At 38.2% G+C, this 16,254-nt stretch overlaps 1 protein-coding gene across 1 annotated transcript; it reads right to left on the reverse strand.

Moving 5' to 3' along the window:
• Positions 1-1,122: 1,122 nt before the first annotated feature.
• Positions 1,123-14,427, reverse strand: acat1 (acetyl-CoA acetyltransferase 1). The gene is made up of 12 exons (XM_034683999.1): positions 14,285-14,427; positions 10,813-10,860; positions 10,604-10,721; positions 10,373-10,468; positions 6,785-6,885; positions 5,746-5,889; positions 5,311-5,461; positions 5,125-5,220; positions 4,775-4,888; positions 4,579-4,643; positions 3,720-3,877; positions 1,123-1,667 (listed from the first exon to the last, which is right to left on the reverse strand). The coding sequence occupies exons 1-12, from the start codon at positions 14,333-14,335 to the stop codon at positions 1,547-1,549; spliced, it is 1,263 nt and encodes a 420-aa protein (XP_034539890.1). The 5' UTR covers positions 14,336-14,427; the 3' UTR covers positions 1,123-1,546.
• Positions 14,428-16,254: the final 1,827 nt, after the last annotated feature.

Here is a 16,254-nt window from a genome sequence, read left to right on the forward strand (position 1 = left end):
AGGGGCAAGTCCATTTAAGCATTTGAACACAAACTTTAAGATAAGATAGTCCTTTATATGTCCCATAACGAAGAGCCATTAAAATATCAATTATTAAAAAGTTATTAGCAATTCAAATTAAAGAAGTAAAAATAAGCATATCTTAGAAAAGATAGCTTTGCGATCATCCTCCTGTAAGCCACCACCTCCACAGGGTCCAGCAGGCAGCCCAGGACAGAGATCAATAAAATTACTAAAACACATTTATTTAAAACATGACGGTGGTGATGTCTAATTTGTTTTGTAATCTAGGATTTTTAAGGCCTGGTTGTAAAGGCTCTCTAAGGATATGACGATTGGCGGGTTTGCTTGGGACCAGGCTGTTGAACCATCAGACAGATGTTAAAGTATCAAGGTATGTAAAAATAGAAATGCTCAGTTGAGTGTTGAGCAGTTTCTTACCATTTGAAAACAGCATACACTAGCCTTCATTATTTGGCAGATTATTCTAACATGGCTTCTGAAATTTAAATGAGTTTACAATTATCCCCAGATACTGTTAACTTGTTCATTAAGCTCATATAACAAACAGTTCAATCTTCCCCTGCTCTTTTTTCAAAGTATCTTGAGAGGTCATTTGTTGTGAATTTGTGCTACATCAATAAAGATTGACTGATTGAGGTTTTATTTTGCCTGAGCATGTTAAATGTCATATTAATATCATAGTTAAGTTCCCTTTTAACAAGAAACAAAAATAGGTTGAGAAAAGTTTTATAACTATAACGTCATGATGACTCTGCATTTGTGTTTATTGATCGCATCTATGGAAACCATGAGTAACACTGCCATCAGTCAACTAGAGTGCGTTTACATTCCTGATCACAGCATCACTCATAAATGCTCACACAGGCCTGATATTGGGTTATTTATGATTTTATTAATGTATGTAATTAATAGAAAGTCTACACAGACTTTTTACGATCCATGTTTCCATGTTCATCTAAACCCATAAATGAACCAAATCAAACTCCTCATAGTAACAGTTATATGAGCACACTCACACAACCATAGCAACACTTCACTCTAATGTCTCATACTGAAACATGAACCAGTGCTTTTCAATGAATAAAAATGGAGCACCAAAAGCATCAATGTTATCTTTATTTCAATAAATATAAATATTAAACCAAAGAAATAATCCTGTCACAAACTTTGAGTTATCGTAGGGCAGACCGATAAAGAAATAGTCACACCTCATAACGAGTGCTTTCATAAAAACTATTTATTCAACCACTTCAAAATCAGAGTTAAATATTATTCGTTCTTTTGCACAATATTTCAAACAAAGGAGTGTTTTAGACTCTGGTGTGGTGACGTCGAGTTAGTCGAGTCTTACTTTGCTGTTTGAGTAAGGCCACAGGCATTAAAGACGTAACAGATGTGCTCTTTACAGTAAAAAGAGAGAGTGTACAGAGGTCTTAATCATTCAGAGCCCACAGCTAGTCGACACACACAGACTAACAAAGAGTGTATCAGGAGAAGAGAAGTCTACAATCAGGTTCTTCTTCTACAGTTTCTGGATGATGATGGATGACGCTCCTCCGCCTCCATTACAGATGCCTGCCAGCCCGTACTGTCCTGACTTCAGGTGGTGCACCATGTGACCCACAATCCTCGCACCAGACATCCTGAATGGGAGAGACAGAGTTTAAGTTACTTAATCAACAAATTTTCATGTAGGGGAGAACGGGGTTGGTTGTCACAGGAGTTGGTTGGCACACGTTATATCTCACCACCAGAGGGCACTGTCTCTCAAATTTGGGTATGGACATTTCCAGAATTAGGATCAGAGCTCACCTACATAGTCTTCTTTGGAGTAAGACAGCTGAACTTGAGGTGAGAGGACTTTTTGTGTTTTTCATGTCAAATTTTTAATATTCAGCTCCTCAGTATTTTTCTTCTAGGCTTTTAAATGATGGGTTTATAACAAAACAAATGTTACCCTTACAAAGTGTGAGGGGAAAGCTATAGTTTAGATTTTTATTAGCTAGCTAACTACTTGGTAAATGGTTGTTAGCCTTGATGCTAACAAAAAAATTCCAGTTGGGGTTGGTCGTCACATTCCCTTTGGGGTTGGTTGTCACATGTAACAACCAACCCCTATGTTGGCAAAATCATGCATGGTGAAATGAGATGGAGTGTGCAGACCCTGCATTTGCCATCACTGTAACTCAGACAGTGACTGCATGTAGCCTTGTTGAGTAGGTCATTATTGTTAGGCCTATTTGTTTTGTTCTTTATGTTGTTATATAGGCTGGCCTAAAGATGTGTTTCCTGTTCATGTTCCTTGCTCAATTTATGTTAAAATACATTAAGTTATGTAAGCCTATCACTTGTCAGTGCAATTAAACTTTCAAATTTAGTTCTGCCTTCTTGTCTTTTTTAAAAGATTTTTCCCATTGAAATACCATTGTGACAACCAACCCCATAGTGTGTGACAACCAACCCTGTGATGGGGTTGGTTGTCACAATGTGTCAAGAGTGTCTTTGATAGTTAATTGCCTCTTTGTTACCATGAGTTGGAAAATGAGATGGATACACATTTCAAGCCAACACCTTAAGCTTCAATTTAATGTAGGAATGACTATTGAAAGATGTTTTGATGATGAGCAATCATCAAAACAGTAAAAAGTGTGACAACCAACCCCGTTCTCCCCTACTTCAAAAAATCATAGGCATATAAAATAATATGTCCCTATGAAAACAAGCCTGGTGAGTTTACTCAAAATACTTTGAATTATGCAACAGATACATTCCATCACTGGCCACAAATGTAGGCTATTTTTAAATGCCACATAAAATTAGAATCTGTAAGACTTTAGAAGGTTATGCGTTTATGTACACTTGACAATGATCGATGAAGATATTAACATGTATCATAAATTCAAAATACAATTTTAGAGAAAACATATTAATCCAAAACAATTCTGACTGTAAAAACAAGAAAATAAATACTTGGAATAAAGTTGATTTATTTATCTATTTGTTTTTAGATATCATTATTTATATATATATATATATATATATATATATATAGATCATTTATATCTGATGAACCGCCATTGCCTCCTGGTTACAACTAATTTGACAACTTGAAACAGGGCAACTCTTGAACTTTAATAATGATTTCAGCAGTACAGATAGTCTAGTAATTTCATTTTATGTCAAATACATGCAGATAAATCCAAAATTATTCTAAAAATGCAAGTCACGTTAAATCATTGATTTGACTTAATCCACTATAAATACCTACACACTAATTATTTTCTAGATTTTGCTGCAAACTAGCCCTAAATAGACTAAGCAGGATTATGGACCTAGTATCCCCAGATGCTGTGATTGTTCTTCTTCTGAGACAATGATCAGCTGAAATTCAAAGTGTTAATTTTCCCTGAACAGGTGAGAGGAGAAAGACTGGAGGAGGGTCAGATTATACTCATCACTAACTGAAAGCAGAAGCTCTGTGATGTGATATCAGTGTATGTGCTGCTGTTCACTCTGTGGCTTTGTTCAAGTTACATTATGGTTTCAGATGTTTCTGTTTACAGGTTAGTTTAGTTGAGGATGTAAACTCCCTACAGAGAACCTCATTATGTAATAATAACTGAAAGGAGGGCGCATTTCAGGTCACATCTCAGAGCTCTTTAACAGTGGTGTGTGAATCCTTCTCAGCTGCTTACCCGATGGGATGTCCCAGAGACACGGCTCCTCCATTAACATTAACCTTCGTTGGGTCGATGTCCAACATCTTGATGTTTGCGAGGACGACCACGCTGAAGGCCTCGTTGATCTCCCACATGTCGATGTCTTCCTTCTTCAGCCCTGCTGCATCCAGGACCTGAGTGACACACATCAGCCGAATGGTTCAGAGTCCATTTTAACGACTAGGAAATTATTTGCTTTGAAACATCCCTATTCTTTAACCTCTAAGAGGAAATTTAATAAATGCCTCGTTATATATGTCCACCAGGAGACTGACGGGCAATAATCTCAACAGGGCTCAAGCTGTAGTCCTGTAAGTAAATATCTGCTCGACATGCAGTTTTTATACAATCTATGATTAAAATGTGTTTGGATGTAATAGAGTGTCAGCCTTCAGTCTGTTCAAAATTAGCATATATTAAGTATTTTATTGTACTGTAGGCTTTGTTGTTGGTTTGTGGACTTAGTGTTGAAGAACCACTCGAGTCTGCAGTGACACTGCAGGTCTAAACTACAGCAATGAGTCATGTGAACATTTGGTGAGAATGTTTTAATATTTGTTGTTATGCACTCTCTTTGGAAAACAAATTGTTTTACCTCAGATTCAGTCTTTAAGAGCTGCTATGAGTTGGACAAGCTACCAGATGTTGCTGTTTGCATAGTTTGAAACCCTGATGCTTCAAATCAATACTTTTTCTGTACACACTGAAGAGAGCTCAAAGCTTCACAGTTTCATCCACTCATCAGTAGTAGATACCAGCACTGGATCAGATCAAAACTCAAGGACTTTGATTTGGTAGATAAAAAAACACCGACATATTAAATACTCATACTGACCTTTGGGACAGCGAATGCAGGAGCAATGGGGAAATCGATGGGTGCAACCGCTGCATCAGCAAAAGCTACAATACAAAAAGAACACATATTTAATCTTTTTAGGTATGCAATGCTTAAATAGTTTATATTTTACCTGACGTCAGCAAGAACAGCCCAGTGTGTGTTTTTTCTGTACATGTGTGTGAGTGAAGCTTACACACAACTCTGGCAAGTGGAGTGATGTTGAGTCTCTTTGCAGCGTCTGCAGTCATTAAAACAAGAGCTGCAGCTCCATCGTTCAGCGTGCTGGCGTTCGCTGCTGTCACTGTGCCTGGAAACAAGGGACAAATCAGAACTCAGTAAACATCAAAATACAAAATCATTTATGAACTGTTATTTCTTTAAGTCAATGATTAACTTCTGACAAACACAGAGGGTGTCACGGTTGAAACATAAACAGGTCATCACAACAAGGTATGTGGCAACAGAGTAATACAAGTAGTAGAAGTCTAGCACATGAGTAGTTACATGATTTATGTACTTAAGGTATAAAAGCAGCATGATTACCATTTTCTTTCTGGAACACTGCCCTCAGTTTGGGAACTTTGTTGAAGTCAACCTTCCTCCACTCCTCATCCTCGGACACGATCTTGTCAGGTTTGCCTAAAAGAGACACATCAACATCAGATAAGTTGTGCTACATTTATAAGGATGTAATCTTTGTCCTGGGTTAGAACACCTGAAGAGCTGTACCTCTCTGGGGAATGCTCACGGGTATGATCTCCCGTGCCAGCACACCGGCCTCGTACGCTGCTTTGCTGCGGCTGTAGGAGCTGATGGCGTACGCGTCCTGCTCCTCTCTGGTGATGCTGCTGTTCTTTGCTGTGTTTTCTGCACAGTTTCCCTGTTAGAGACACGAAGACATGAGCAGTAGAGAAGAGATTAAACACTAAACTGATAGAGTTGTAGGTTAATAGCACGCTTTAACATTTACATGTTAGATTCACTGAAACTCAGCTCAAATGGATGATGGTTTTTCACCTTGTTAACCTTTAAATTAATTCAAAATAATTTAAAACCATAAATTAGAAAGGTAAATCAATATTACATTACAAAATCATTGTAAATAAATAATTAACGTATCCAGCTGTTAAAGCAGGTACTGATGAACCGGGGGGTGATAGTTACCATGTGGAATTTGTTGTAGACGTCAGTAAGTCCATCCTTCACGATGAGGTCCTCCATCCTCACTCCTCCGTAGGTCGGGGTATCTCTGGGCATCACGTAGGGAACATTGGACATGCTCTCCATGCCTCCTGCTACCATCACATCCTGAAAACACACACAGAGTTGAGAGCTGTGAGTTGTTTATCTGGCATCGGACCAAAAGCCCTTCCTTCTATATACCTTGTTCTCTGGATATTCTGTATATATACTGTATCAGAGGTCAGTTGTTGTGTTGCTCGTGGTGTTTTAGTAATTTAGTGATCGCAGACAGACACTTAACAATTGGAGGATGTGTGATTTGATACTGAGACAAAGTCCTTGGTGACCAAACTTGTAAGTTATCAAACATCTGACTGTAAACAAAGCTTGCTTGTGGTCATAACAAAGTTTTCACTTATCCTTTAAAGGGATATTTCAGTTTTTTTGAAGTGGGGTCGTATGAGTTACAGTACACCATTGCTCCTGCTAGCCACAATGCGTGCCGGTGAGCTCTTCCCCTTTAATGAGAAAATTCCCAGAGGGCCGGCAGGTAAACTAGGCTACAAACAGCTGATCGGCGTGTATCCCTGCTCATGCAGCGGAAGAACATCAGCCTGGGATGTGCGTCCAAAAATAGTGCCAAAACAAAGGCGGTTTCTGACGACAAACTGAATAGCTCCAATTTTTCTACTGGTGCATGCATTTGCACCGTGATGAGTGCCTGGACCATATTTTTCTCAACTTCAGCGAAATTATGCGAAATAGGAGGCCTCCTCCACAGAGAAAATACCCTAGCTTGCATGCCTGTCCTCGAGGAATTTTCTCATTAAAGGGGAAGAGCTCACCGGCACGCATTGTGGCTAGCAGGAGCAATAGTGTACCGTAACTCATACGAACCCACTTAAAAAACACTGAAATATCCCTTTTAGGATTCACTTTCCTGTTTTAATATGAATAGTAAGCATGATATAACTGTACAACCATCTGACAACAAGCAGAGAGGCAGCAGTGTAAATGCTACCTGGTGTCCACACATCAGACTCTGAGATGCCATCATGATGGACTTCATCCCGGAGGCACAGACTTTGTTGATGGTTGTTGCTGGAGTGCCGAGTGTCAAACCTGAGGATCAAACCAGAGACACATAACAGAGCTGAATATTCCAAAATATCACAAACAGTATCAAAACATTGACAATATCAATTCTTAAACTGTCAGAGAAATCTAAAAGCTGTTTTCCTATTTTAAGCCAGCCACACAGAACTCTTTGATGGCTGCAAATGAATCTTCTACCGGAGTCCTAATGGGTGCATCTCAGTTCTCTAAAATGTAGTTTCCTCTCTCCCTTGGTCAAAACAGAAGTAGTTTTGGGCCCGCCATGTTAAGGAGCATTCAAAGCTTTAACTACTGTTTGGAGGTGAGAGGATCAAGGAGAGAGGAGGGAAATCTATTGTACAATGCACAAGGATAGACAAGAACAGCCTTCTATGAAGTAATTTGACCGACAGACATGCCCTGTATCATGCAAGGGGTCAGACTTTACTGAAACACAACAATATTGCTGAAGATAAATAATGGAGAAAAGACAGACCTTAAAACAGTCACTAAGGGGTGCCTTGAAACAGATCATAATGCTGTATATTTTGGTCTCAAACTGTCATTGTGTGATGAGCTGGGATTAAAACAGTGTTTGACACAAGTATTAACAATGAGATATTGGGTATGACTTTCATAAAGTCAATTAAACAGAGTATAACACCCGAGTTGTATAACTGATCTGTTTTCTGATTCACCATCTAACAAAATATCTACATGATATTTACATGATCAGTTATTTTGTTAAATTACATTATGAATAGAGTAAAAATCGGTCTGTAAAGCAATTTTAGGTTATGAACTTCCTAAACCATGGGAAGTGCTGTATCTAGGAAATTTAACACAGGAAAATATAAAAAACAAAGACATGTACCTGGTTGGAATACTGTTGCTGCCATCAAAGAAAGCTATAAGCTATAACAAGAAAGTGGTGCAAGGAGGACCCCCCCACACACTCAGAGAAACTGGTTGGACATTGTGGAAAAACTACACGATATGGAGAACTTTACACATAATTTAAGACTTCAACAATCTGCCTGCCAAGGAAAATGGAAAAAGTGGACTGACTTTATAACCCATCAAAAAGTCTGAAGAGAATAGACTATTTTAAAGGAGGCTAAACTGACGTTTGTTAACTGACACCAAAGTTTGTAAAATGTGTTTGTTTTAATGTAACCTCATCAAGAAAAGCAAATAAGATAGACGTTAAAAAAAAAAAATCTGTCTAGAAGAGAAGGAATCTGTCTGTTAGCAATTAGGTCTTGTTACATTTCTGATCATGTCAATAAAGTTTTATACAAAGTATAAGGCTGGTCATTAATGAGCATTGGGATTGAAAAGTGTTATATGATTTCATATATTCCCTGAAAGTTTCAACTTTATATTTTCTGGTGCTCCCTGAGAAATCACAAAAAAAGGCTATCAGTTAGAGATAGACCGATATGTTTTTTTTCAGGGCCGATACCGATACTGATTATTAGTAGTCAAAGAGGCCGATAATCGATATTTGGAGCCGATATTCATTTGCAGTAAAAGGGAAAATATTGGCATCAAAATTTTGAATAATACAAACTCCAACACTTAACTTTGTTTAAATGCATTTTTGCATGATTCAATTCAATTCAAATTTGCTTTATTGGCATGAACAACGAGATATTATTGCCAAAGCACATAAATTCATACAGTGCATTATATATATTCACAACACACTACACTCACCATATATACTTTAGTACATATGGTGTAACATACTAGCATATGTTTATTAAACAGCTTTTCAGATTTGCAACATGTTAAAGTTTTTTTTTTATCTTAGACAATAGACATCTTTGTTTTATGGGGATATTTCAGTGTTTTTGAAGTGGGGTTGTATGAGTTATAAATCACTAGTAGTTGTAGGGGCCACAACAGATGCTGCTCAGCTTGTCTCCTGTGATGAGAAACTGCAGGAGAAACCCAGTTTAAATTGATCTCTTATCGGCTGTTGGATTTTTGAAAAAGGCCAATGACGATATGGGTCAAAATGCCGGATATCGGCGCCGATCGGTCTATCCCTACTATCAGTGTTAATAAAGGGTTCACAATCAGATACACACTAACTACTAATGCATATAAATAATACAATATTTAATAAGAACGCATTTTACGGTAAATTAGTCAGTATGGTTTAAAACAGGACACATTAAACAGATGGTGGTTCTGCACATGCAGGTGTTTGTTTAATAGGTAACCTGAAACTGATAAGTTAAAGTGAATTAAAGTGAATACAGTGCACAGTGTGTGCAAACACAAGCAGCTGTTGAAGCCAGCTGAGAGCTGATCAAGCTGATGACGCTGTCCTCACAATTGAATGTCACTACACCAGACGCTCAGGAGGAAAAGACATCTCATGTGTTTATAAACATATGTCCTTGTTCTTTCTCTCTATGCTTCTCTGATGGGAGGGACTACAAGACAAGTAAAATACCCAAGGGGGTATGCATGGGTACATTATTAGAGAACTGAGACATACCTCAAATCTTACAGCTTTCACAGCAACTATCACTAATCTTCACTTCAACTTTAATTATTTAATGATGGTTTGCAAAGCTTTTAGATGTGCTACAGCCACCATCTGGTGGTCACACTGCATTACAACCAGGAGTAAAAACAATGAAAGAAAAAGAAAGAAAAAAGATAATAGTCGAATGAACTACTTCAAAATTTGGAAATCGTGACCCATCCCAATAAAGCATTAATACTTTGCTCATGTATTGATAGCATGTTTTACATGTTAAAATCTCTGATCATTTTCAGCTGATATTGTTAAAAGTGCAAAAGTTTTTCTGTAGGTCCGAAAAAATTAAAAAGGACATTACAGAAACCTTTTTACTCTTTGTACTGTATGGCTTAAAGCAGGGGTTCTCAAATTTTTTGGGGCCAGGGACCCCTTACAGGTGAGAACATTTTCCAAGGACCCCCTCATAATTGTAACATAGATGAAGCACATGCTTACTACCATTTGCACTCTTAGATGCCCTAAGCTCTATATACCTGTCATCATATTGTCTTAATTTAGCTAGCTTGGGCTCATCATCACTTGACGATGTGAACTGATTTAGAAATGGCTCCATGCTAGCGAGCTAGTAAGCAAAGCTAAGTAGTAGCAGGAACAGTTGTGATGGAGTGAAGTGTGAATGAGTGATATGTGACAGATTGAGTGTCACAATCATATCAGTTTCTATTTGCCCAAAGCTAACTAGGGTGGGAGTAATGGGCACAATATGCTGGTTTCATTGGCACAAATGGCCCTCATCTGTATATATGCTGTTTTTAATGACATTACAATTTTATAATTTCTAGGACCCCCAGGGATCCTAGGACCCCACTTTGAGAACCACTAGCTTAAAGAACTAAGAAACAACTTTTTCGTGATTGGTATAGAAGATAAAATTCCTGGTTTTGTGCTTACCATTACTAAACATATTATCAGTCATTACTGAGAATGTTAATAAAAGTTAATGCATCTTTTTACCTGCTCCTAGCAAGGCTTGTCTGGTAGGTGCCTGTCCTTCTCCTGCCTGGAGAACATTTCCCATGTAGACCTCCTTCACTTCCTCTGGAGCGATTCCTGCACACAAGAAACATTCAGTTAACACACTGAATGAGAAGTCTAACGTCCTCCAGTACATCTGGTGTATTAACTTTGCATTATTTAACACATTAAAATACTTCTGTCAAAACAACATGAACCATCTGAACACACCAGCTTTGTCGATGGCTCCTTTGATGGCGATGGAGCCCAGTTGGGTGGCTGGAACAGCTGCCAGGCTGCCTTTGAAGGAGCCCATTGGAGTGCGGACTGCGCTGACGATGACGACTTCCTAAAAAACAAGCATTACAAGTTATAGTGTGCGCCCTGCCTGTCATTTCACTGAGATCGTCAGATTGTAAGAAACCAGCTGCTGTACTTACATTGAGGGAAGGGCGAGAGGAGTACGTTCTTGAAAGATATTTGTGAGCCTAAAAAAGCAGAAAAATCAAAAAATCAGAAACACATAAACACCAGATCATAGTTCTACAGGCACTTCCATGCGTTTATGAGATATGATAAAATGCTCATTAGTATTATGGTTTTGAGCCTTATAGGTTTTTTTGGGAGGATATGTTTACTGCTTTATGCTACTTCTTTTATACATCATCATGACATGTTTAAGGAGCAAAATAACATTATTTAATGCACAAACACAGGCGAGGAGAATTTACTGTATGTTGGTAAAAATACCATAGGGAGCATTTATTATTTATTCAGGGTTTTGCTTGGAGTTTGCATAAAAGGAAAAAGACTGTATACAAGTTTAAATCTGGTTTGAGATGAGGTTTGAGATGCATAAAGAAAAATCCAACAGGAACAGAGACATGCAACATCTTATAAATCTGAGGACAAAACTCTGTGTGCATGTTTCCAGTTTTGTTTGTGTACAGATTTCTACACCTAAATAAACAGAGTTGAAAACATTTGGCTCCAGGAGTCAGATTTCCTGTGCACACTTGAATCTTGATCTTTTACCTTTTTTGAAACTTTGTTCAGAGTAAACATAGAATATTTAGAGACCAGGCCATAACATTTGGATGCAGTAGCATTTAGTTTTATATGCAGTACTCAAGGAAGAATTTCAAGGTTTCTTAAAGCAGGACACAATGTTTACATGCCCACTAGAATACTTCAAAACTTCATCTTATGAGGGCATCACTGTCAGTGGTGGACAGTAACAGAGTAAAATTACTTGAGTACAGTACTTAAATACATTTTTTGAGTATCTGTACTTTACTTAAGTATTATTTTTTGGGGAAACTTGTTATTAGTTTTACTCCACTACATTTTGAATACAATAATTGTACTTTTGACTCCACTACATTAATGTCAGTGCTCTAGTTACTCACTACTTTAGCTTTGAAGTCAACTCATGAATTTCCTCCTCTTTTCCGGAGATCTGATCCCTAAGACAGTAAAATGTGTTTGTGTTTCATTCCAGATGAACATTTCAAGTTGTCTGAGCTTGGAGTAAGTTAGTTGCTGTTTTTATTCCATGGTATAGTTTTAAGGGATTTCAAGTAATGGTTTCTAAATCAATAGGGATGCACCGATCCGATCCTGGTATCGGATATCGGCTAGATCAGACTCAAAAAGCTAGATCGGATATCGGTGACAAAGGGCTGATATATAGTGCCGATCCATATGGCAGATCTATTCATCTCAGTTCTATGCTTTTCTGTGTTTACAACAGCCATGTGCATCTCCTACATCATCAGTGCCTAACGGTCTGTGCATTTTTGCCCTGGTGGAGCATGATGGAGGATAACTACAGAGGCTCTGCAGTTTAGATGCATGTCACGCTTCTTTGCTAACAACTCCGTCAGACACTTGCAACATGTGTAGTGGTAATGTTTCGACGGATGGCCGTCGCGCTGAAAAATATAATGGGAACCCAAAGGAAGAAGTTCACGTCAACTGTAGCGGACTGCAAAGAAGTGTGAAAACATGGACAGGTTATTAGATTTAATTGTTCCGGATCCTTGAAATGAAGGGATTCCAGTCTCTGGTTTAGCACTTGGAACCCAGGTACAGTTCACCATCAAGTCAGAAAAGCCTGAAGTTGCCAAAACCTGATTCTATCCTCACATTAAGGAATAGAAATTGTTAAATCAATACCAGGATCGGATCGGCTAGTATCGGTATCAGCTAGGGATGTACATTTTAAGTATTTTCCGTGATCGATTTTTGGAAATGTTAACGATCAATTATCGATTAATTGATTAAAAAAAAACATTATTATTCTTACGTCAAAAACAATGCCAAATACGTTGTTTTCCCCTAAATAATATTTTCTACAGCAACAAAATGCAAATAACTGACAGGATTGAATACGGGCACACGTTTGACACGCAGAATATCAACGATCAGGCTCATTAAAATACATAATCACATACACAAAACACATAATCTTATAAAGTGAAGGCTCATAATACTAACAGAACAGTACTTCAGACTCACAGCGTCCAGTTTCTGTCAACTCGTTCTTATTGAGAAAAATAAACGTGTATTCGGTCAGGGGTCAGCCAGGAGCGCAACCGGGTCATAATCAGTCCAGCTGCAGAAAAGCCCAGACGGCTCTGATGTTGCTGGTCTGTAAACGTAGCGTACCTGAATTTCCCACCTGTCTGTTGCCTTCGTATCCAAAGGTGGGAAATATCCTGTTTAAAGTTGTCAACCTTCGTGTCAGTGTTGTCGTTGGCAGCAGTTTTGTATTGATTCTCTTTAAAAAAGCGCACGTGGAGACCTGACGCGCAGCCGCCAGCCCCCAGCTGAGCGTCTCCGCTGTGCGCAACACCTTTAACAGCTGATTCACATCGAAACATGCTTTAAACTTAAAACACCTCCCTGATAGATGAGTGTAATATGAGACCACATGATGTTTGTTCCACGTGATGGAAAATTGATAACAAAAATGTGTTTCGAGTAATTTCTTAACAATCAATTAATCGATAATCGATTAATTGTGGTCATCCCTAGTATCAGCAGATACCAAAGCCCTGGTATCGATATCGGTATCGGGACCTAAAAAGTATGATAGGTGCATCCCTATAAATAAACACAATGTAACAGAATGTACTCCTATGTATTCTTGACTGCACTCATGCTTTGTGAAAATAAGTTTAGAGATATTTTAAGTACTTTGAATACTCAAGTATCTTTAAAAGCAAGTACTCCAGGACTTTAACTCAAGTAATAATTTGACAGAGTAACTTTCACTTGTATTGGAGTAATATTTGACCAGGAGTATCTATACTTTGACTGAAGTCATGAAGCTGTGTACATTGTCCACCACTGATCACTGTGTATGTAAACACAGACAAATGGAAATAACTGGAGTAAAACATATCCAATACACTCCAATGGATGACCAATATGCTAAGAGGGGCATTTTAACTCTATACTTGTCAAAAGATGTGCATCATACTGGAATACAGTTTGAATCATGTAATGGGGTCTAGAGATTGTAACAAAATCCTGGGTCAATTTTGCCATTTTTGTACGAGCAACTTAACTAACAAGTAAACATAATCCCTTGTGTAGCTTTTAACAACTCTTGTGAAGCTAGCTGTTAAATGAAGAAATTACCTTTACGCCTTTTAACATAGCTAGTGATTTAAGCCAGGTTCCTCTAAACAGCTAAACCACCTGCAGAAGGTCTCAGGTGTTCTCAAACTTTCACATGAGTTAAGTCAAGGACGCTGTTCAGAAACAATGAGGTTGTTTGAGATCTCATATAACCTGGGCCTTGTGATTGCAGCTAGCATGAATGCTGCTTAAAACCTAGCGTTCCAGAGCAATATAACATGATAACAGACCACTACAACAGATATCATACACTTCCTGACTTACCAGGCGTTTACAGATTTGGGCTTGCATGTTTAAAAGTCCACTGGATGACATTCTGGACAGCAGAAGGACTGTGACTCACGCTCTTACAGCCGCTTCACCTTCAGTCATACAGCGGAGGGCTAAACACGTCAGCCAATCACAGCGAGAGGTGTGCTCCCCTGACGTCATCGCTCGCTGGGCATTGTGGTTATTGTAGTTTTATCAACGAAATCACATATTGACACAAACATTGAATCTGTAATCTTTCTGTTAGTATACAACCTGTTTCATTTTCACTGTCAAAATGTAATACATCACATAAGTCTACCCAACTTAAATAAAACAGCATGTTATATAACTTACAATGTCCTTTTTACAGTGGTGGACAAAGAACACGGCTTCATTACTTAAGTCAAAGTATAGATCCTCCAGGTTAAAATATTACTCCAATACAAGTGAAAGTTGTTCTGTCAAATTATGACTTCAATTTAAGTCTTGGAGTAGGGGAGAACAGGGTTGGCTGTCACACTTTTTACTGTTTTGATGATTGCTCATCATCAAAACATCTTTCAACAGTCATTCCTACATTCAATTGAAGCTTAAGGTGTTGGCCTGAAATGTGTATCCCTCTCATTTTCCAACTCATTTTAACAAAAAGGCAATTAATTATCAAAGACACTCTGACACATTGTGACAACCAACCCCATCACGGGGATGGTTGTCACACACTATGGGGTTGGTTGTCACACACTATGGGGTTCGTTGTCACAATGGTATTTCAATGGGAAAAATATTTAAAAAAAGGCAAGAAGGCAGAACTAAATTCGAAAGTTTAATTGCACTGACAAGTGATAGGTCTACATAACTTAATGTATTTTAACATAAAATGAGCAAGGAACATGAACAGGAAACACATCTTTAGGCCAGCCTATATAACAACATAAAGAACAAAACAAATAGGCCTAACAATAACGGCCTACTCAACTAGGCTACATGCAGTCACTGTCTGAGTTACAGTGATGGCAAATGCAGGGTCTGCACACTCCAACTCATTTCACCATGCATGATTTTGCCAACATAGGGGTTGGTTGTTACATGTGACAACCAACCCCAAAGGGAATGTGACGACCAACCCCAACTGGAATTTTTTTGCTAATAAAAATCTAAACTATAGCTTTCCCCTCACACTTTGTAAGGGTAACACTTGTTTTGTTATAAACCCATCGTTTAAAAGCCAAGAAGAAAAATACTGAGGAGCTGAATATTTACAATATGACATGAAAAACACAAAAAGTCCTCTCACCACAAGTTCAGCTGTCTTACTCCAGAGAAGACTATAGGTGAGCTCTGATCCTTGCTCTGGAAATGTTCTTACCCCAATTTGAGTGACAGTGCCCTCTGGTGGCGAGATATAACAAGTGTGCCAACCAACCCGTGTGACAACCAACCCCGTTCTCCCCTACTTGCTTTTAAAAATACTGAAGTATTCAAACTACTTTTTAAAATATCTCTAAATGTATTTTCACAAAGCATGAGTGCAGTCAACATGGGTGTACATTCTAATCCGTTCTGTTTATCTAGAAAACATTATTTTATATCTAAAATTATATCATGAAATGTAAACAGCGACTAAGTTATTACAAGCACAGACAAGTTTAAAATGTTCATCTGGAATAAAACAAGTGTGTTAGCTACAGACCTCCACATGCTTTGTCAGGTTAGATGGTGATGTTACCATCACTAAATGAATGGACTGATCTGAATAACGTTTGATCTGCATTTGCTCTACGCTCAACTGAGGTGCGGCTACACCATTTAGACAAACCAAACACAAGTACACGAACAGTTTACGGTCTTTGGGATCTGATTGAGAAAATAAAATAGAATTAATCAGCTGACTTCAAAGCAAAAGTGGTGAGTAACTATAGCATTGATAGAAATGTAGTGGAGTAAAAAGTATGATATATGATATAAAAACTGCACTTAAGTAC

This window comes from Notolabrus celidotus, chromosome 5 (assembly GCF_009762535.1).
Source record: "Notolabrus celidotus isolate fNotCel1 chromosome 5, fNotCel1.pri, whole genome shotgun sequence".
In the NCBI taxonomy this organism is placed as follows: domain Eukaryota; kingdom Metazoa; phylum Chordata; class Actinopteri; order Labriformes; family Labridae; genus Notolabrus; species Notolabrus celidotus.